This window comes from Zasmidium cellare (assembly GCF_010093935.1).
Source record: "Zasmidium cellare ATCC 36951 unplaced genomic scaffold M409scaffold_15, whole genome shotgun sequence".
Taxonomy (NCBI): Eukaryota; Fungi; Ascomycota; class Dothideomycetes; order Mycosphaerellales; family Mycosphaerellaceae; genus Zasmidium; species Zasmidium cellare.
Genome location: NW_022986959.1, coordinates 392,740 through 412,545, shown reverse-complemented (window position 1 = coordinate 412,545; position 19,806 = coordinate 392,740). Strand labels below are relative to the sequence as shown.

The window sequence follows — 19,806 nt, the reverse complement described above, 5'->3', positions numbered from 1 at the left end:
TGATGGTCTCATTCGGTGACCCGACTGCTGGCATTGCCACTCCCCAGTCCACCTTAGAGTACTCCTCTGGGTCCTCCAGACCCTTCGTCTCTTGACTCTTCTGGGTCAGCCTCGATGACTTGGATGTCGACCACGCCCAACTGCTCCTTCGAAGCTGGAGTCATGTCGAGACCACCACTGGAAGGAAGGAGTGCATCCCACTCTTTCTCGTCCATCCACGGGAACTTGCTCTCTTCCCATGGAAGGTATGTCCAGTACTCTGCACAGCAGTCGTGGCGAGCTTGACGGTACGTGACGGTCTTACCACGCTCATCTTTCTCCTCCTTCACAACGAACGCTTTCTTGGTCGCCTCAGCTGCGTCCTCCACAATCTTGCACAAATGACGATGGATGGCCTTCGTGGAACAACGAGGAAGACCGAACTGTGTCACGATCTCGCCCGCAACATCTGGACCGAGGATCATAGCTGGCTCACCAATCGCCACGAACCGCTGGATTTGAGACAGTGCTTCGCTGAGAGGTCCAGCTGGCTGGGATCTCCGCGTGCCCCAGGCCTCCACGTACACGCGATCCCCGACTTCTTGCTGGGCGAGCAACTGGGACCAGTAGGTGCGCTCCGGGTCTGCGATCATGTGCCTAACTGAGTGGAAGTAGATCTCCTTGTCTCGAAGCTTGATCGCGAGAAGCATGGTCTGGCGTGGCTCCTCTGCCACGAAAGCCCAGAGACTCTCACAAGAGTGCAGGTAGCGCACCACAGCTGCAGCGACCTGCGGCAGACAGTCAAGATACTCTGCCCGAGCGCACAGTTCACTGATGAAGGACCCAGGTGGTGATATCCTCGAAGTCTTTTCCAGAGAGCTTTTTGCCGTACAGAATCTTGAAGATGAGCAGGTACTGGTGGGCTGCGTTCCGCTGCGCGTTATAGCCAGTCTGCGAGACGCCACCGCAAGGATCTGGCCAGTCCGCGGTCGCCAGCACGGAGTGATCGAAGACATCGGCGTCCTCATATAGCTCGTCCAGCAGTCCCTGGAAGCTCTGGCCCTCAAGGACCAGGGTGCGATCTACGAACTTGAGGCCCAGCGAGTAGAGCTTCATGGGGGTGATCTTGCCGGGCATATTGATGTCGATTGATTTGTCGAAGATGTCGCACTTGCCAAGCGCTGGTGCGAGAGTCTTGCAGTGCTTCGCGACGACGTCCTTGTGGATCAGAATGTCGAGAGAAGTGTTAGCGCTTAGTTTGATGACGAGATCTCCGTCGGCGAATCGGAGAGAGGTGACAAGAGTGTTCATAGCGGCCATGTTGACAACGGGGAGTGGTGACTTTGCGTCGACGAGTTGAGCAGAAGTGCTAGGCAGAAGTGGAATCGCGCTGAAGAACACTCAAATCTTCTCAGAAAGTGTGCTGTGTTGGAAGTATTGTCAGTGCTGAGTGTTTCAGGGGTAGAGTGCGGTCAGGCGTGGTGTGGGCGGGAGAAGTTCTCAGCAGTCAAGTTGCTTTTCGCGGAAAGCCAGAACGGCTGGTAGTGTATAGGGCAAGGAAATAGTTCTAGATCAAGAAGAAGATTGCCGACGTCGCTGCTAGCCAGTGCGTTGGCCTGATGACCGTGCGGTTGTGAATAGTTGCGCGCCATGGCAGTGTTCACACCTGTGAGGGCAGTCACATGTTAGCACATGTAGACCCTTCACACTTCGGAACAGAACGACCGTAGGTAGATGGATCTTTTATCATGAACTCCTAGGGGTGAAGTAGGGGATGGTGGGTATCGGAGAGAGCGTTTGCTTCATGCTTAAATCACAAAGAACGTTGCTCCGAGGTTTTCAAAGAAGACATAAAGACTCCAGCCGTATGAATGAAGGCCCTTTGTCAGCGATATTCGTAGTTGAAGTCATGGTTCGAAGACATCCTAGAAATACAGCACGGGGGGTAAACTCCATACAGCGTTAGCCCGTAGAACAAGGAGAGCGAGTAGAACGACACTGTGGAGCAGAGGTCTGACTTCGCATTTTTGAGGATGGTTTTGCTCGAAGATGTCAAATGATTCGAATTCTAACCGATGCTCACACTACACCACCCGTCAACGGTGGTGTGAGATGCCGTCCTGAAGAGCAAGCCCTTGGAAGCTTTCTTCCCAACCGCTACGCCTTGAACACAGCTTTTCCGAAATTTCAATCCACGAGGGAGTGTTTAAGTGTATTGAGATTCCCGGAGGGCTCTGCGAGCAAGGGACCGCTGTTGAGTCGAATGCCATTCTTGCCCTGTTCGCGCTCTCCGCGCAGAAGTCGATATGGTTTCAATCTAGTTTTGTGATGATGTGTCTCGTGACGCCCAGCAAGAGGTTTGTCGTCTGCGAGTGCGAGATGTGCAATGCACACATCCGTGATTCTGAGTTTGCGCTCTTCTACCATTCGCTGAACGGCTTGATGTTTTGCATATCCTGTCCAGGCTGCACATCCGCGATCTCTCGAATGGCGGGTCTCTCCTTCTCTTCCGGCCCGTTTGCATCTTCTGTGTCATCAGCGACTGGCGGAGGGATAGCGCTTGCCGGTGGCATGGCGGCTCCCCAGTCGACTTTCAGCTCCTCGGGGTTGGTCTCGGATGCCGTGACAATGCCGAGGGTCTGGAGCTGTGCAGTCGTGGCTGGAGTGGAGTCGAACGTGCCGCGTTGGAGTGTAGCCTCTTCCCACACAGGATCTGTCTCCCATGGAACATCGTTCTCGTCATACGGAAGATAAGTCCAGTAGTCCTCGTTTACGTCGAATCTTGCACGGCGCCAAATCACACTCACGCCTTGTGCACTGATTACCTCCTTCGTCTTGAAAGCGCGCTTAATCTTCGCGTCCGCAACTCTGACGATCTGGCCCAGGAAATGCGTGAGTTGGTTGATCGAGTCTTCCTTCAAGTTGAAAGTTGTTGCGAGACCCGTGACGGCGGTTGCCCCAAACACCAGATGACCAGAGCCATCTGCTGTCGATTCCTCAATTTCTGCGAGAGCCTTGCGTAAGCGGCCGCGTCCATCGCCATAATCTGTAGCGATGTAATAATCCATCTCTTGCTGAGTATAGTACTCTGCCCAGTGTGCACGGGCAAGGAACTCCGCCTTTGCAGCGTTCTTTTGGCTGTTTGAGAAACTTTCGATGTCAGGTTTGCCCTTGTTCAAGAAAATGGTGTGAGTGCTCTGTCGGTCACTTGGGCGAGTGTTGGACTTAGGAAGCGCCATCTGGCGGAGCTTCTTAAGAAGGTCTTCGATCACGATAGCTTGCTGGACTCGCATTGACTGGTTCAAAGAGCTAAAACTCGCCAGGCTCATCCCAAGAAAGTCTGAAAGACCTGCGAGCTTCTCCTTCTTTCCGTGAGAGCTTGCCGTGAAGTGGCGAAAGGCGTCAAAGTAGATCTCTTTCGAGCGTAGCTTCTCACCCAGCAGCATGCGGTTGAAAGGATTGGAGCCCATAGTCTCCCAGAAGAACGGACACGAAGAGAGCTTGGAAGTGAGGACCTTCGCAATGAGTGGTAGGCAGCCAAGATACTCAGCTCTCGCGCACAGCTCGCTGACCTGATCCAGGTAGCGCTCGATGTTGTCCTTGTCGACTGAGTCGTACCACGGCTCAAGATCGTCGAGAGAGAAGTCCTGCTTATGAAGGATCTTGAATAGCACCAGATACTGACAGGCCACAAGCACGTTCGAAGTGTTGCCGTACTGCTCGGAAGAGAAGGTGTGCTGAGGCCAACCGGGAATCGAAAGGCAAGAGTGATCGAATGAACGACACAGGACATGCTCCGGCACGCCATCGAACTCGGTTCCCTCTAGGAGAAGGGTGCCATCCACGAACCTTAAAGCGAGGGTGCTGAGGTCGATCGAATGAGGACTGTCTGGGAGTTGCGCTGGCACTGAGCTGTCTAGCCAGGAGATGTATTGTGGGTCTGCGATCGTTCGCAAACAGAATGCGAGGGTTGGACAGCTCTTCGCAACCACGGCTTTGCTGATGAGGACGTCCAAAGTGCCATCAGGGCTGAGTTTGACCAGCAGATCGCCGTAGGCGAAACGAAGTGCGGATGCCAGTACCTCGGGGGCCGGCATGATGACTGGAAGCTCACGACGATGGAGAGGTAAGGAAGAGAACAAGGTCGATGTATAGGGGGAAGAGATCGGTCTTATAAAATGTGGAAAGAAGAGCGCTCCTGCTGCCATTGGTCAGTGCGTCGGCGTCCTAACCAATTGATGCTGTTCTCGTGAACGACATTGTGAGATTCACCCGCTGCCAGGCTGCAGCTCAAAATCACATGTGCACTACGTGAAGACCCACTTTCTTCACAGGCTTTTGACATAGGGCAGGGAGAGTAGAAGGGACATGATGATGGAAGAGACTACCGCGTATAGAGACAAGGCTGGGAAAGTTTGCTCTTGCTTTTGCAGTACATTAGAGAAGAAAGCGGTACATGAAAGGTACAGGACTACCCAGGCAAGAGCGAACAACGAAGTCAGCTGCTTAGTGTTCTGTTGCTTTGTTTGGGACAAAGACTGTATTCGCGTGTGAGAATGCCAAGGGAGCCTCTGCTGTGGGAGCCAGCTTGAAGATCAAGAAGGGCAATAGGTATGATAGGCTTCGGAGATCATGATTATCGAGTCATTGATATGAACCAGTGATTCAGTAGTGTCTGTCATCTCGATAGAAATGGTCAATCGAAGGGCCAGTGTGTAAGATGGATCACAGCAAGCAATTCTTCACAGGCTTCTGTGGACTGCTTTGGCTATCTCTGCAGACGGTACCAACTTTGAAATGATTTCACGTTGGATGCAGTAGCTTGAAACCCCCATAGATCTGCGAAACGACAGGCTATTAACAGTAGAAGTGGAAGATGAGTTTGTGTTCAACCTCTACGAAGACATGTAGAACAATACAAGACCTGTTCCAGTCATCCGTGTGTTGGAGTAGTGTGAATCCCTGCCGCTTAGCCCGGGATTGAGTGGTTTCCCTGTTGAATTGTCCCTAGCCTCCTCAATCCTCGTCAGAGAGCACGCAGCGACAGGAACCTGTGACCATCGATCAGGGCCATCAGCCACGCTCATGGTTTCTTTCGACCCATATCTGCATCTGATATGAGTACCCTTCTCCAGACACAACGTCAACAATCTCTTCCCAGTCTCGTGCTAATCTGTCCAGTCCCTGCCTGCTTGGTCCTCGTCCTTGCGCACTGTGTAGTCGATGCCAATAGCATCAAGCTGAGCCTCGGTTGCCGGCGTGAAGACGACATCGGAAGCATTGATACTCTGTTGCTCATGACCCTCCTCCCATGGCGCCTTGGTCTCGTCGCATGGCAAGTACGTCCAGTGCGACTCGTCCACGTCGTAGTGAGAGCGTCCTCAGACCAGTGTTTCGCCGTTACTGTCAGACATGACGTCCGGGGAGAGAGCCTCCTTGATAATGTCATTCGCCTTCAGGACGATGGCATTGAGAACCTCCCCTAGCTCAACATTGGAGCTCTCGTCGAAATGCATGATCTTGGCAAGTCGCCGGGCCGCTGCCTTTCCAAAGAGCAGAGACGGATTCTTCGAGGCTGCGTGCTTCTCGATATCGCGGATCGCATAGCACAGTGGACCTGCTGGTAAAGCACGTCTGTATCTGTTGATGAAGATGCGGTCGCCAACTTCCATCTGCGCCATGTACTGGCCCCATTGCGATCGAGCGACCATCTCGATCGCTGCAGCTGAGTTTGCTGTGGCTTGTGCAGCAACCTTCTTCTCGGGACTCTTGCGGACGTTCTTGGGGAGTCGATCGTATTTCGCTTTGCTCAAGTAGGTGGTGTACTTGTCGTCTCTGTTGACACCATCCCAATCTCTAGACCAGGTTTGGAATAACTCCAGCTGACGGAGATTACGTCGCAAAGTCTGGATGGCTTGCTGCTGGTACTTGAGGTTTTGAGTGGTGAAGTCGGTAAAGTCAAAGTCGGTCATGTCGAAAAGTTCGAGTAAGAATGGGCGGTGAGCCTCGTCATTGGGCCGGGCCAACATCTGGCGAAGACAGTCGAAGTAGAGCTCTTTGCTGTGAAGCTTTTCGGCCAGGATGAGGTATCGAGCTGGATCTTCCGCCACGGTTTGCCCGAAAAGAGGCTCCGAGAACAGAGCATCCAGAATCGGCTTTGTGATGCGAGGCAGACAATCGAGATACTCAGCCCTGGCGCACATCTCAACGACGAACTCGACGTGCCAGTCCAAATGCTCGGTCTTTTTGAGAGGTAGGTCGTAAGGAGGCAGATCTCGAATGATTAGTGGGCGACCATGGAGGATGTTGAAGAGGGCAATGTATTGTCGTGCAATCGTAGCGTCCCCGGGGTCGTGCTTGACAGGGGAAAGACGGCAGTTCGGCTCAGGCCAATCAATAGCGAGCACAGATTGGTCAAAGGACCAGTAGCTGTCGATATCTCTGGGAATGTCTTCAAAGGTACTGCCTTCGAGGACGAATGTGCTGTCGATAAACTTCAGCGCAATGGTGAAGACATTGGTCGGTTGGTCGTTGCCAGGAAGGAGGACTTTGCTTGAGGAGTCGAATTTGGCGATGTAGCGAGGGTCATCTCGAGATCGCAGACGTGGCTCGAGGGCTCGACAAGCGTCCTTGACAATATCCTTGTCGACGAGGATATCGTGGCGAGAGTCTCTGCTGAGCTTGATGTGTAGGTTGCCATTGGCGAGACGCAGCCGCGATGCGAGCACCTGTACTGGGTTCATGGTGCCGGTGGTGACAGGTCTGGAAGAGGTGTTTGGAGGAATGGCCGTATATAGAATAAGAGATTAGTTATATTTCGAGGTCATGAGCGTGTTGCGGTTGGTCCGTGCCTTCCTGAAAAGAGGTGAAGATTCCGGACAGAAAGCAGAATCACAAGCCGATGAGGCGGCGCTCTTTGCCGAAGTCCCATCGAGCGTTCCACGCTCATGAGCTCCACCGTCCAGAAGCTGACAGGAGACGGCAGCACTGATCATGGCTTTTCAGAAGCAGCAGGTACTGTATTTGCTTAGCTCGGTCTCACAAAGAAGGCTTTCAACTTAGGGTTTTCTCTTTGTGCTCGCAGTCTGTCGGAAGGACCGGGCTGGTCGAAATGGGTATTGTTGCTACTAATTTTCGCGTGGGTCAGCATGGTACTTACCAGACTGCTGGGAGCGCTAGCGCGAAAGGCTGGCCTCTCCTCTCGACAGTACATGGTACATTCAACCTAATCTGCGCTGGAATCTCAGAACTGACTCCCCCGTACTAGGTAGCTGTATGCATGTATAGTGGCCTGGACGTTTGTTAAAGTCCGGAGAGAGTGCAGCAAAGTCAGGAGGTGAGATCGAATTCTTGACTAGTCTATAGCGACGAGCGTGGCGCGCTATACCAGGTGAGCTTAGGCTAACTCTATTTCATTTAAGATGGATGGTTCTGTAATACTAGCCCGGAGAAAGTTGTCCTCGTGGAGCTAGTCAGCAATGACTCTGCAAATTCGCCCGCATGTGCGCGTGAGAAATTCATATCCTGCCCAGAGGTGAGAATAAAAGTCACAGATGGCCGCCTCTCTTGTCGTACCTGTCTTTCCATCACAGTACTATCTTCACAACATACAACCAACCCACACCTCACCTCACAACTCACACCACATCAGCAATCAAAATGGCCCACCTCACCCTCGCCGCGCTCTGCGCTCTCCTGCTCTCTGTCCCTGCTCTCTCCGCCCCCATCAAGTCCGACCAGGCCATCGTCCCCTATCTCGGCTCCAACGTCACCGTCGTTGATATGGGGATGGGGATGAACACCACGATGGTTGGCCGCAGCACCGAGGACCCCATCACCCTCGATGTCACGGTCTACAAGATCGAGGAGTGTGGTGGCTACCGCCACAAGGCCATGAAGCACAAGCAGCGCGTGGTCGAGAACGAATGCCACAACTTCAAGAAGAAGTTCAAGGGCGCTTGGATCCACAAGGACGAAGACAGCCCGGCGCCGGTGAACGGGCGCTGCTGGGCTTCACTTTGGGAGGGGGATGACTGTCAGGGACTCCCGTCGACGGAGTGGGTCGATGTGAGTGCCTTCGCCTCCGAATTCCGAGGCTCGTTGCTGATATTCTCTCTCTAGCTCGTCTTCACCAAGAAGGTCTGGGAGTACACCGACTCCACCTGCATCGGTAACAACGACAAGGTGAAGAGCATGCGGTTCTGGTGCAAACCTTGAGTGGTTGTGTGATTTTCGCGTGGGGCTGGATGAGTTTGCTGGCTGCTTTTTGGCACGGGCTGTGACTGTGCCGTGGGTTCGAATGGGGAATTGGCAAGCGTGTCAGACAATATGGTCAAGTCAGATCTTGCGTATATCAGATTGTGCGAGGAGCTCAGTGTGCGTGTACATCAAGACATGCCAGTTGATTGGGTGTGCCAGCATAAGCTTTACAAAGTATAAATCCGTGGAGGCTCGCATTTCCTGAACGTCGAATTAGAGTTTGAGGGTATCCACGGTACACAGCCTTACTATATTGCTGAGTAGTGCCGGGGAAGCCAATGCTATCACAATAAAAGCACATTGCCACGTGAAAGCTCGTGTCCCTGCACCGTGGGCTGGAGAAAAGTATTTCCCACCATGAAATATCCATTGCCGTCAAGACGAAATCCCGCAAGCGAGAACTTTTGATGCTGTCTCCATATATCCCCATCTCTCTGCTCCCCACAACACTCATAACAACAACATCGACAGCATAGCCCCAGGCTACATTGAAGAGACATCCTCCGAAAACCACGAACATTTCTCAAGACCATGGCATCCACGCTACCTGCGCCAACGCCACAAGACCACCTCCACCGCCTCCCAGATGAGCTCCTCGTCATGATCTGCAGCCACAACGTCCCTCGCACTGGCGCCTCTAAAAAAAAGATCAAGCAATATCTTCTTTCGCACAGTCCGAGCAAGCGATTTCGGGGATGCGCCAACGACGCCTTCAAGGAAGGCTTCACCTTGGAAGCGGATCTCGACATCCAATGCCGTGACAACTTGCGCGATCGATGGCATGTGCCATTTTTCTCGCCTGACTATCTCGATGAGAAGGCTAGTTTCATGGTTCTCGTCCAGAAAGTGGCGCTGCATGTGAAGTGTCTGCACCACAAGTTCTTCTGCCAAGGGGTTGAGGAGACAATGCGTATGGTGAGGCAGCTGAACGCAGAGACCACCCTGAAGCAGATCATGATCATGGTGGACTCTCATGATGATGACTTTGCCCAGGATCTTGCGAACTTCATCTATGCGGAGATCAGTGAGGAGTTCGCACTGCTCAACTTCTTTGGCTATGACGAGTATGCCGTGGAAGACGACCCCTGGGAATTGACCTTTTTTGGACAGCCTATTGATTTGGGAGGTCACAGCACTTTCGGATTATTTGCAGAAGCCGATGAGGACGTTCTGATGCCAACGTGGAAGATTGACACTTGGAAGTCAATGGAGGCTGTCAGGCGTGGCAGAGACTGCCCTCGGAACGAGAACCCAGAGAAGAAATGTACGCATTGCGAGAACAAGTGGTGGTGGTCACGGAAGGAGCGGACGTGGAAAGTTATCTTGGACGATGATGAGGATGGGACGGCAGAAGTAGCCGCTGAGAAGTAAGCATACCAGCAGAGCTCGTCCGACCCGCCCGGACCATGCGGCGTCTAAAGGCGCAGCTCGTTGCGATCAGGACCCTTTCCCTGGAAATGTTCAGTAGGCCATGGCAGCCAAAATTGTGACAGAGGGTCGAAAACGAAAGGAATTTGGGGATGGGAAGAGTCAATTGCGATCATGCAGCTTTGCTCAGCTCTCTATCTGTTGGCCTGCTTCTAGCCACCGACGCAATCGGCCCGTTCCATGACCTCCAAATGAACAAATCGCCGATCTCCTGTTCTCCCGGGAGCCACTAACATTCAACCCTCGCTCTCCTCCAGCGGTGGATACCACTTCCCGCTCGTGTGGAGCACCCACCATCCGGCCTTCTGTGCCTCCAGGATACGATTGGTGTCATCACTATCACATCCCAAGAACTGAGAGATACCGTTGAAGATGCCCGAGCAAGGCATCTCGCACGACAGATAAACTTCGAACCAGTCGATGATCTCCCCTAAGGTCGTCCCCGCTGGGACCCAGATCGTCTTGTTTCCATAGCCACGAGCTCCTGTCTTCCAATTCATGCCTTCAAACTCTTGTGATCGCTGCATTGCCAACGATGGGTAGTTGTGCACGTCCATGGCAATCGGCGTGGCACGGTCTGAGAGGAACGTGGACAAGTGGGCGGGAGGTAGGACTGGACGTGTGTAGCCCAAGTCGTCGGGCTCGCCATCCTCGTCCACCTCGTTGCGGATCAGTCGGAATTGGTACTTGCTGTCCCGGTATCCCTTTAAGCCGGGGCGCACCATCAGACTGTACACAGGACCTTCTTCGAGGAGACGGAAGCTGTGCCCATAGCGTCGCACAGTGATCTGCTCCGCCGTGTATTGTGGGGCTACGAGGCAGAGGTTCGGCTTCCAGACAGCGGCGCTATGAGCGTAATGACCCTCCTCGAGGCCCGTGAGGGGAAGCGCAGGATCTTGGACGAGGAACAGCTTGCGTTGAAGTGGCTTTGACGCTTTGACGACCAGGATGAGCTTGGCGTCGTAGTGCAGGCTGTCGAGTATGGCTTTGGGGTCGGATGCGAGAAGGAGCATCTCGTAGAGCTCGGGGGTATCGTAGACCTTCTGAGCCGCCGAGGGAGACGAGAACGAGGTGGGAGTAGCGGCGGAGGAGGACATGGTGTTTGGTTGTGAAGTTCGGTTTGTTTGCGACGGAGAGGAATGAAGTCGGGCTACAGCTGCTGTGGCTCAGGGTAACTCTGGAAGCCAGTCAGTTGATATGCTGCAAGTTGTGCGTTTGTATGATAGTCTGACCGAACAGAAGACTTCCAAAGCTGTTGAGATTTTGAAGGTGACGGGTGTTGCACAGTGAACTTTTCATGTGGTGTGTGTTGCTGCAACAGCGCCACTCTTCATGCTGGAAAGCTGCGGCAAATCACTTGCAAAGGCCATTCACTCCCCGAGCTTTTCTCATCGGCGATGACATCACATCGCTGATGCCCTTGGCGCCGAAGCAATGTTTATTGGCGTGCTTGACTCCTCCGACACGAGACAGATCTGTGCGTGCTGTGTTGTAGAGAGGACTAGTTCTTTCGTCGCCGTGATTGAATATCAATCCTAGGGGCCTCCTAACAAGCTACCAAGTGGGGAACAGCAAAGAAAGACGGTTCAGGGATTGGGAAAAGTTCGTTTTTGACAACGTTTTTTCGGTCACCGGTGTATTTGCGTGCCCCCTACAAATGTTTATCTACCCACACAGAAAAGACTCCTCCTCTCACGCTGAGAAGTCAAGCGGCTGACCATGACCCGCGTCGATCATCTTGGGTTTGCTCAGTACTTCTCAACCTCGTCGTTTCTCATAGCCTCCATCTCCCTGCACTCCTCATCAGGACCCCAGCCTCTGCCCTTGCTGAGAGGAGGACGCCACTCCCCAGAGACATGAAGCACCCACCATCCCAACTTGCGTACCCAAATCTCGTCGTTGGGATCTGTGAGGACGCTCCACTTGAACTGGCAGATGCCATTCATGACATCGGCTCTGCTCATCCCTCCCGCGAGGTTGACCTTATACCAGTGGATGATGTCTCCGAGAGTCGCTCCGGCAGGTACCCAGATGTTCTTCGTGCCGTAGAGGTGAGCCTCGTATCCTGTCTTCGTATCCTCGTCCTCGTCGTCATCATCACCAAATTCCCATGGCTTCCAAGTCGTGACCTCGGCGTAGTTCTCCAGGTGCATAGAGATTGGCGTGGCACGATCAGAAAGGTTCATGGACAACCAAGCAGGAGGGATGGTCGGGATCGGTGGATGTTGAGGTTCTGGCTTCTCGAACCGCGTGAGCGTGAACGACCAAGGACTCCCGGTCTCGCCTGGGAGACGGGGACTCAACTCCAGCCAGTACTCTGGCCCGTCCTCGTTGAGTTTGAAATAGTTTTGCTTGGTCCAAGGGCTGTCGTACGACCAGAGGTCCCGACTGGAAAGGGAATGCTCCGAGAAGAAGATTATGTTGGGCTCCCACACCGCGGCACTGTGTGGAAACTCTGCTGGGTCGCGGTCCACAACATCGATCTCCGGTTCCTGCGTCAGGAAAAGCTTGCGCTGGAGGTTCTTCGAGGCTTTGACTGCTTGAATCATCTTGGGGTCGTTGTGAAGGTTCTGGAGGATCTCGTGAGTGCTTAGGTTCAGCAGAATCATCTCGTAGAGTTCGGGTAGGTCGAAGACCTTTTGAGCAGCCGAGGTGGAGGGGCCTGGATGTGCGATCGTCATATCGGCGGACACGGTGGTGTTTTGCTGAGGGTTGAGCTTGGATTGAGATTCTGTTGTTTTGCGAAAGTTGATGTTGGTTGTTGCTAGCTCAGAGGTTCGTTCGTGATTCGCAGGAAGTGTGCAGACTGAGTCTGGCAGAGCAGGACCGAGCACGTTATATAGTAATTTTAATCGTTGTGTCGTATAATGCGTTCTGTGTTGTCGCAGCAATGTGTGGCTTGGTACAACACATTGTCACTCCTGGTGGATGCAAACTGTCACTTGTCTTGTGGAAATCCAGGAATGACAATGCCTTTGTGATGCCGCGGGCATTGGAGCACGATGCTTCCACTTGCAGTGGCCGCGGAGCTGTCAAAGTAGAATTTTGAAGCGTTCGTCCTCAATCAGTCTCCCCAATTGGAGTGCAAACTACGCATGGGCGCACCCCTTGGTGATGCGGGTTTCCGTCGATCTGTGATGGGGAGTAATGAAGACAATTTGAAGGAAGACTGAAGCACGCGATTTGCGTGGAAGTCTGCTCAAGAAGCGCATCCCAATCGCCATATCTGAGATGTAGACTCCGCTTCTAAGACGTCAGACACTATTGGGTCTCGAATTTCTCTGCGACAAAGAGTCGCACATTCTGAGAGCGGATCAAAGACTGGGTCTTGATATGACTCATGTTATCTATGATAGTAGATGTCAGTACATGAAACTGTTTATAGGAAATACTTGCAGATCACAGAATGTCCGGTAGAATCACAATTTCAGTCTATCTCAGTCTCGCCGCTCCTGTCCTGCAGCCTATCATAATCTTACAGCTTCTGTCTTGCCGCCGTAGTCCCTGTGATCTTCTGTATGTTGGGGTCAGACCCTCACGAAGCAGAAGTGTTCATCTTGCTGACGTCCCAGCCAGTGGCAAAGAACTTCTCGTACCACTCAGCCGACTGACCGAAGATAGACGGAACCCCATTGCAGGAAAGAGACGCTCTCTCGTTGGTGGATTGCTGACATCGTGCTCGATACTCCCTCTGGTACTCTCGGAAGACCTCGAGGCCTCTCTCATTCTCCAACTGTCGAAGGCGCTGCTGCGGCGATAGATCAGCCTCCTGTACCCGAAGAAGCTCACAGTGCTCCTCAGCCCAGCGAGCAAGGTCGCCGACAGTGGTACCTGGACCAGCAGTCTTGTACCAAGGCTCACGCTGGAACACGTTGCCACTGTTCTTTTCCGGGTCTCTGAACTCGATTCGAAACTCCGTAGCGCGGTCAGTGAGCATCATCTTGGCAAATCCCTCGGTGAGCATGCGAGGTGGGCGATAGTCCGTGCGGTATGGCTCGATCGTGACATGAAGGATGCGGTAGGTGTGGTTGAAGAGCTGGGTTGGGTTTGTGGGGCGTCCGTCGTTCGCAAAGGTACCCCTGGTGAAGGTCTTGAGAGTCACACACATGTCGTCGAGGATCTCAGTGCGGAAGACAAACTCGCTGCGGTTGTCTGGAAGCAGCACACGATTTGGCTCCCACTTTGTGAACTCGTAGGCCTCGTTGCCGGCAGGGACTGTGTAGGGGAGCTCTGGGAGCTGCTCGAAGTAGAGCTTGCGTCGCAAAGCTTTCGAGGCGTAGACCTCCTTCGCGGTGTTGTGGCCGTCGAGGTTGTTGAACAAGGTCTTGGGATCCATCTGGAGATAGATGTTCTCGCGAAGCTCGGCGATTCCCCAGACTCGCTGGGCTGCGGTCAAGTTCTGCGTCATGGTTGTTGGGTTTGATGAAGCTGTTCTGAGGTTGGAGCTGTCTTGTACCAGTTGCTGATGTGGATTTTAAGTGGAGCCTGCTCCAGGGTGGGTGATTGTGGGAGTGTGGGAGTGTGTGATAGTAGGATGACAGGAAACGGTGGTACTTTTGGGGGTTATATAGGCCGCTGCAATCGAAGAACATCCACGACGCCGTATACAACACTCATTGTGTTCAATGCTGAGGCTTTGTCTTCACAATCGAGGCCCGCGTGCACAATGCCATTGTCATTGGCGGACAATGATGCACAAGAGAGCGTTGGGGCTTATCAAAGGCGAAATGTCATGAGAGGGGAGGATCTCCTGGAAACAGACTCAAGCAGAGCAACCATGCTCTCAAACCCCTATGCCAATGCCATTATGCCCGTCGTTGAAGGTGGGAGTCTCTCTGAATAACCTCATGCCACTGTGGCAAATGCATTCTTCCGCAATCTAGAAGCATGCTCTGGTAGTGATTGTTTCCCTGGGGGCACTGTCGCTGCTGCAGCAGTTGCTCATCCCTGACAACCGAAAATTGCACTTGATGTCCTTGGAATCGTATCGCACACTACCAGGTGCATGAAGATCTTGGTGCGCAGCTTCCTCGAGCCCAGGATGACGCCTTTGATGAAGTTGGTGACCGCTTGGGCCTTGGTGATATCCTCCTGGCTTGGCTAAGGATGGAGAGGATGGCTTCGACGAGGTCCGCGGTGGAGAAGACGGCGCTCGCGGCCGGGGAGATTGCTGTCTCGTCTCTCGGGGATGCCATCGTTGACGCGACTGTTGGTGACTATGTCGAGGGCAGAGACGATCGCAATGTGCTGGGGTTGAGGTTATGAAGGTGAACAAACGACGAGCGCGGGACAGGCGAAGAGCGGCCGCCGATGCTGCGAGACCGCCACAGCGCCCGGGCAGTGCCGAATTCGACTTCCTTTTTGAGATTCCTCTCCCAGTTTCCTCTCCCCCAACAAACCTCTCAAACACAACTTGCATGTCACGGTCCTGAATATTGTTAAGGGATAGAGTAGTGATCTGTATAGCAAGTTCACAGATATCAGAATGTTAGTAAGCGCCCTCACTCCAGAGCGGCGAGCTGGGCTAAGGGCAGAAGTGAGGACGGGTCGTGCGACCTTCAATGATATTGTTTCCTCTCCAGCGCGTCAAACTTCTTTGTGCGCAACACACGACACACCTCACTATCAATTTCACATATCACGCGGCCATATTTCCATCCAAGAACTTCACTTCTTCCCACAAACTACATTCTCTCTCCACAAACGCACAGCTGGCCATGGATCTCATCCACTGCAACGGCGTCGTCTCCTCCCTCGAGATCTCGAGAACATCCGGTACGAACGTCCTCCCGCTCTTATCACTAACCGCCGACATGAAGCTAAAGGTCGCCTCGGCCAACCTCAAAGCCACCCACGACAAAATTCGCCGCCTCAAGCGCGAACTCGCAGAGGCCCAAGAAGATGACGCCAAATTCCAAGCGCAGCAGAATCTCGACATCGCCATCCAAGCTCTCGCAGACATGAACTTCGACACCAGCAAGGACAACGACGGCGAGGAGGATCTGGTGGATACTGCGATGGAGATGGAGCTCTTCCAAGAATCGAAGCTCAAGGCCGCCACCAAAGCGAGCGAGGAGGAGGAGCTGTTGCAGAGCATGCGGAACTTGGGCCTCAAGTCCAACCGTCGTACTCGTGACCAGCAGCGCCGCTCTGGTGGTATCGACAAGCTCAAGCGTTACGATCCCAAGAAGAGTGGGCAAGACATCGCGAGGAAGAAGAAGGACTTGACCCGTGCTGTTACCGCTGCTGCTGCGCAGGGTCTCGAGGGTATGGGGAAGCAAGCCGTGGAGATGCACATTCCTGGCGTCGGCATCGTGATGGGCAAGAAGACGGCACCCAGATTGACAGATTGGTCTTAAGATGATCGATTGAGGGTGAGGAGGATGGGGTGAAGATGTCTTGGTGGGATTGGCAGAACCGCACATGGTGCTCCAGCTTGTTTTGTGCTATGAGACTTGGATGGAGGGGGTAGCATAGACTGGAAACGAATGACGATATCGCGCAACTTCGCACAACAACATGGTTTCAATACCGATAGCTTTTCATACTGACTTCCTCGTGATAGTCTGCATTTGCCAAGAAGCCATCGAGAGGCCAGATATTTCCGCCACGTGGTATGCACAGGACGACAATTGATTGTTGCAATAGCACCATCCGCCATGTGAGCGGCTGGGAAATTTCATCGTGATCCAGCAGAAAGCAGTTTGCGCCCCTCAGCATTCGATTGCGCGACCCTCAGTGATCCTGGGGTGTGGTTTACAGAGCCGATAGCTGAACGCGTACTTCGTGGACGAATGCGAGCCCAGACAACGGGTGGCCCTTCTCATGCCATGATATAGAACTCGGTTATCCTTCTATTTATACCCAGATCTCAAGGCCCAAGGCGAGCATGACGTCGGCGCGGAACATTGAAGCCGCGAGACGCTCGTCACGTGTAGCTAAGGGAGCGGAAGCCGTGGACCTTCATAAACTAAAAGTTGGTGTAGTCCTTCGCCTTCGGGCACTTGGTCAAAATATTGTAACAATACAGAGAAGATTAGCATGGCCGTAAGTTCGAACCGCGTTCAACCAAGCTGAAAATTATAACCAACATCATTTCAGCCTGCACTAAGGATGACACATGCGAGCAAAGTGAAGCTAAAAATTTTTTTTGCTTTTGTCTCTTCGTAAATAATTTGAGTGTTCTTTAACATGTGCTTGGTAGTATCGAACAGCAGGCGAGTTGTTGTTTTTTGCTGCGTTTGAGCACCACCTCTGCGAGATACCTCAATGCTGCTTTCCCCTGCTTTTCAATCCTATGAATGCCATTCATTTAGTGGAAGCGGCGTGCATGAGATCGATCGACACAGGAAGAGTTCCAAATCTTGGACTCGTGTCGTGGCGTAACTTTCGATCAAAGTAAAGGCATCGCGTCATGAAATTGTGCACGCAGCTGCCGAGGACGAGCTCGGGGCAATTCAGTCTTGAAGCTGCCGAAGGTTTTCAGGACAAGACTATCTCATGAACGATCAATTCTTGCTATCAGACCTCGTCTTTACGTCTGGGTTCGCGAGTCATCCCATGCGATTACGAGCGTTATCAAAAGAAGTCGAGTCGTCTACGCTGCAAGTCGCTGCCCCGATCTCCGCCCTCTCAGCTGCCGCCGTCCGGCGACCGTACGACCAACAATAACATCAGCGGCAACATCCCCTAAGCCACCACACCGCCGTACCATGGCGTCCTCCACGCAGCGCACGCCAACAACATTCTTAAGCCTGCCAACCGAGATTCGCTTCAAGATTTACCATCTCGTGTGCACACCGACTGAAGCTGTGGTCATCGATGCCTGCCGCCTGCCTCCAGGACACACAGAGGAGTGGATCTTCTTGCCTCAACAATCCCCCGGCATTGTCGAAATCAACCGTCTTCAAGTATTCCCCAGCCTCTCCCTCACCTGTCGCACCATCTACACCGACCTGTGTGCCGAGTTCTATCACCATACGCACTTCACCATCCAATGGTGAGGCATCAGAGGCCATATCACATGTCCTGATACACTGTGTGATGAGTGCGGGATGACTCAGTACTCCTGCTGCGACGACTATCGCAGACGTCTTTCGGGTCCACGCTGCACCTCCGCCATGATTGAGAAGATTCGCTACCTCAATCTCGAGCTACGCACCCACAACAACTTCCGCAGCACTGGAATCCCGTGTGGCGAGATGGAGTTCAGAGCGCATGGCACGATGAGGTCGAACAAATGGGAAGTCAGAAGCTCGAAATAGGGTGGGTCTATCCGCCACCAGAGGGCAAGAGGTCGAGGAAGTATTTCAAGAAATATCGCAAGGCTTTGAAGAGAGGAGAGAGGCTCGACGCTCGGATACCTACATTCTTCGCCGACATGTCTAAGTCCAGGATGGAGAAGCTTGTCGAAGTTATCAAAGCTGAAGGGCACCTGCAGGTGGAAACAAACTCAAGATGGGATTGCGGTCTCGGAGCGAGGTTCTGGCGCCAATGGCATGCTGAACGTGGGAGGGCTCCAGTGCGCGTAGAAGATGGGTACTGGCGGGCGATGTGGTAGAGAGTGTTGGGAAGAGGGTGGGCGATCGCGATAGTCGGCAACATATCACGCCTTGGGATGAATACTCGGGCGAGAGATGCCTGCGTTGGACTGGGAGGAGTTGATACGCGTCGTTCAAGATGAACGGCGTCGTCGCGCTCATCGCCGCGTACGCCATCAACGTACTTGCCACTCCATAGGTCGGTCCTGCTATGAATCTACTTGTCCTGAAATTGCAAGGCTGTCTGACTACCACTTTGTGTCCAATCCCCGGCTGGTCCACAAAGTGCTGTACTGTTGAGCATGGAAGTCCTGTGTCTCCTGCCAGCAAACGGGGAGACCCAACGCATTCAGAATTCACGATAGACTCCTCTTATGTGATGCATCGGTCATCCCAAGACATAGCCATAATCAATAAAGATAACGTGCAAGACAGTCCCTGTTGCGTATCCAAGATGAAGTATCACGCTGGTACAAAACGTAGAGCTGCGCAGCTACGACACTCTGAGCACGCGTACGAATGGTAGACCACGCTCCGAAAGAGTACGTATCTGGGAGCGTTCCAGCGGCTTCATAAAGACATCTTCGTGCTGAGAACTCTTTACAGCACCAAAACGAAATGTCGCCTTCTCGTCACACTTCGCGAAGGCCATGACGTCCCCTGTGCGTGCCGCTCCCCCTCCCCCTTCCCCTTCTCCCCCTTCGCCTCCCGCTTTCACCTCCGGGCGCTTCGAGAAACCCATGGAAGCGCTGCCGCCTAATGACACGTCACCGTCGACGTCACACTGACGCCCCTGAAGCTCCTTTCACTGCGTACTCGTCAGTCTAATGGGGTGTTAATGGCAGCACGCTAGCGACTCCTTCGAAATATAAATATTTTCGAAATTCCCTACTCAAGCCTCTTCTTTTCTCTCCAGCTTACTTTGCCTTTTGGTCAGTAACATACCCTCTCTCATCCCTCATCCCTCATCCATTATCCATCATCATCAACCATGACTGACACCCATCACAGGCTTAGGTCAAGTTGCAGTATCTGTTCTTTTTCGGTTTAATCTCTGAAAACGAGTTTCCCGACTCATTCAAGATTAAATTATTTTTGGCACTGGTTCTGCGGCCTCTGAGCTTGCTTATGTCGCAGGGCACCGTCTCGCTGGCATTGTACTGCCGCCAGCTGACGCGAACCTTTTTATCTTTTCATCGATCGCGTTGCTGCTGTAGCGAGTTGAAGAAGAGTCTGTTTGTCATGATTGATCGTGGTGTTGTGGTGTCGCGTTGATGCGGTCGCGTTGTTGTGAGTCGCTGACGCGACGGCGTTTGGCATTGGGTGCTGGCCTTCGCCTCTTCCACTCACGAGAATGTGTTCAAGTGAAACCTCCCAGTGCGGTACGTTCAAATGAGTTTATTCGCTGCGGCAGTCTTTCTTTCGCGTTTTGACTGCGTACTGTATCCGTCGTTGAGCGCCCGCGCCGGCGCGAGACCTCCCTGTGAAAACGCGTGCCTTCCCGCGGAGATCGATCGACTTCTGGTTCACCGGGCGCGCCATATCTGGTCGGCGTTGGCAGTCATTAGGGTTGGCGATCTGTGCGTGCAAGTTGAATATA

General features: G+C 53.1%; 9 protein-coding genes across 9 annotated transcripts; 3 read left to right on the top strand and 6 right to left on the bottom strand.

The window, feature by feature from the left end:
• Window positions 1-53: 53 nt before the first annotated feature.
• M409DRAFT_22288 (uncharacterized protein) lies at window positions 54-1,299 on the bottom strand (the record flags this gene model as incomplete). Its single annotated transcript, XM_033806269.1, has 2 exons — window positions 54-767; window positions 823-1,299. The coding sequence occupies 2 exons, from the start codon at window positions 1,297-1,299 to the stop codon at window positions 54-56; spliced, it is 1,191 nt and encodes a 396-aa protein (XP_033668369.1).
• A 1,100-nt stretch (window positions 1,300-2,399) lies between these two features.
• Window positions 2,400-4,076, bottom strand: M409DRAFT_22287 (uncharacterized protein; the record flags this gene model as incomplete). Its single annotated transcript, XM_033806268.1, has 1 exon — window positions 2,400-4,076. The coding sequence occupies one exon, from the start codon at window positions 4,074-4,076 to the stop codon at window positions 2,400-2,402; it is 1,677 nt and encodes a 558-aa protein (XP_033668368.1).
• Window positions 4,077-5,360: 1,284 nt separating this feature from the next.
• M409DRAFT_22286 (uncharacterized protein) lies at window positions 5,361-6,722 on the bottom strand (the record flags this gene model as incomplete). Its single annotated transcript, XM_033806267.1, has 1 exon — window positions 5,361-6,722. The coding sequence occupies one exon, from the start codon at window positions 6,720-6,722 to the stop codon at window positions 5,361-5,363; it is 1,362 nt and encodes a 453-aa protein (XP_033668367.1).
• Window positions 6,723-7,638: 916 nt separating this feature from the next.
• M409DRAFT_54076 (uncharacterized protein) lies at window positions 7,639-8,196 on the top strand (the record flags this gene model as incomplete). The annotated part of the gene is made up of 2 exons (XM_033812585.1): window positions 7,639-8,046; window positions 8,101-8,196. 2 exons carry the CDS (start codon window positions 7,639-7,641, stop codon window positions 8,194-8,196), a joined length of 504 nt encoding a protein of 167 aa, XP_033668366.1.
• Window positions 8,197-8,781: 585 nt separating this feature from the next.
• On the bottom strand, window positions 8,782-10,763 carry M409DRAFT_54075 (uncharacterized protein; the record flags this gene model as incomplete). Its single annotated transcript, XM_033812584.1, has 3 exons — window positions 8,782-9,335; window positions 9,616-9,689; window positions 9,961-10,763. 3 exons carry the CDS (start codon window positions 10,761-10,763, stop codon window positions 8,782-8,784), a joined length of 1,431 nt encoding a protein of 476 aa, XP_033668365.1.
• A 651-nt stretch (window positions 10,764-11,414) lies between these two features.
• On the bottom strand, window positions 11,415-12,347 carry M409DRAFT_54074 (uncharacterized protein; the record flags this gene model as incomplete). The annotated part of the gene is made up of 1 exon (XM_033812583.1): window positions 11,415-12,347. The coding sequence occupies one exon, from the start codon at window positions 12,345-12,347 to the stop codon at window positions 11,415-11,417; it is 933 nt and encodes a 310-aa protein (XP_033668364.1).
• Window positions 12,348-13,201: 854 nt separating this feature from the next.
• Window positions 13,202-14,074, bottom strand: M409DRAFT_22281 (uncharacterized protein; the record flags this gene model as incomplete). The annotated part of the gene is made up of 1 exon (XM_033806266.1): window positions 13,202-14,074. The coding sequence occupies one exon, from the start codon at window positions 14,072-14,074 to the stop codon at window positions 13,202-13,204; it is 873 nt and encodes a 290-aa protein (XP_033668363.1).
• Window positions 14,075-15,383: 1,309 nt separating this feature from the next.
• Window positions 15,384-16,025, top strand: M409DRAFT_54072 (uncharacterized protein; the record flags this gene model as incomplete). Its single annotated transcript, XM_033812582.1, has 1 exon — window positions 15,384-16,025. The coding sequence occupies one exon, from the start codon at window positions 15,384-15,386 to the stop codon at window positions 16,023-16,025; it is 642 nt and encodes a 213-aa protein (XP_033668362.1).
• Window positions 16,026-17,378: 1,353 nt separating this feature from the next.
• M409DRAFT_54071 (uncharacterized protein) lies at window positions 17,379-18,226 on the top strand (the record flags this gene model as incomplete). The annotated part of the gene is made up of 2 exons (XM_033812581.1): window positions 17,379-17,576; window positions 17,846-18,226. The coding sequence occupies 2 exons, from the start codon at window positions 17,379-17,381 to the stop codon at window positions 18,224-18,226; spliced, it is 579 nt and encodes a 192-aa protein (XP_033668361.1).
• Window positions 18,227-19,806: the final 1,580 nt, after the last annotated feature.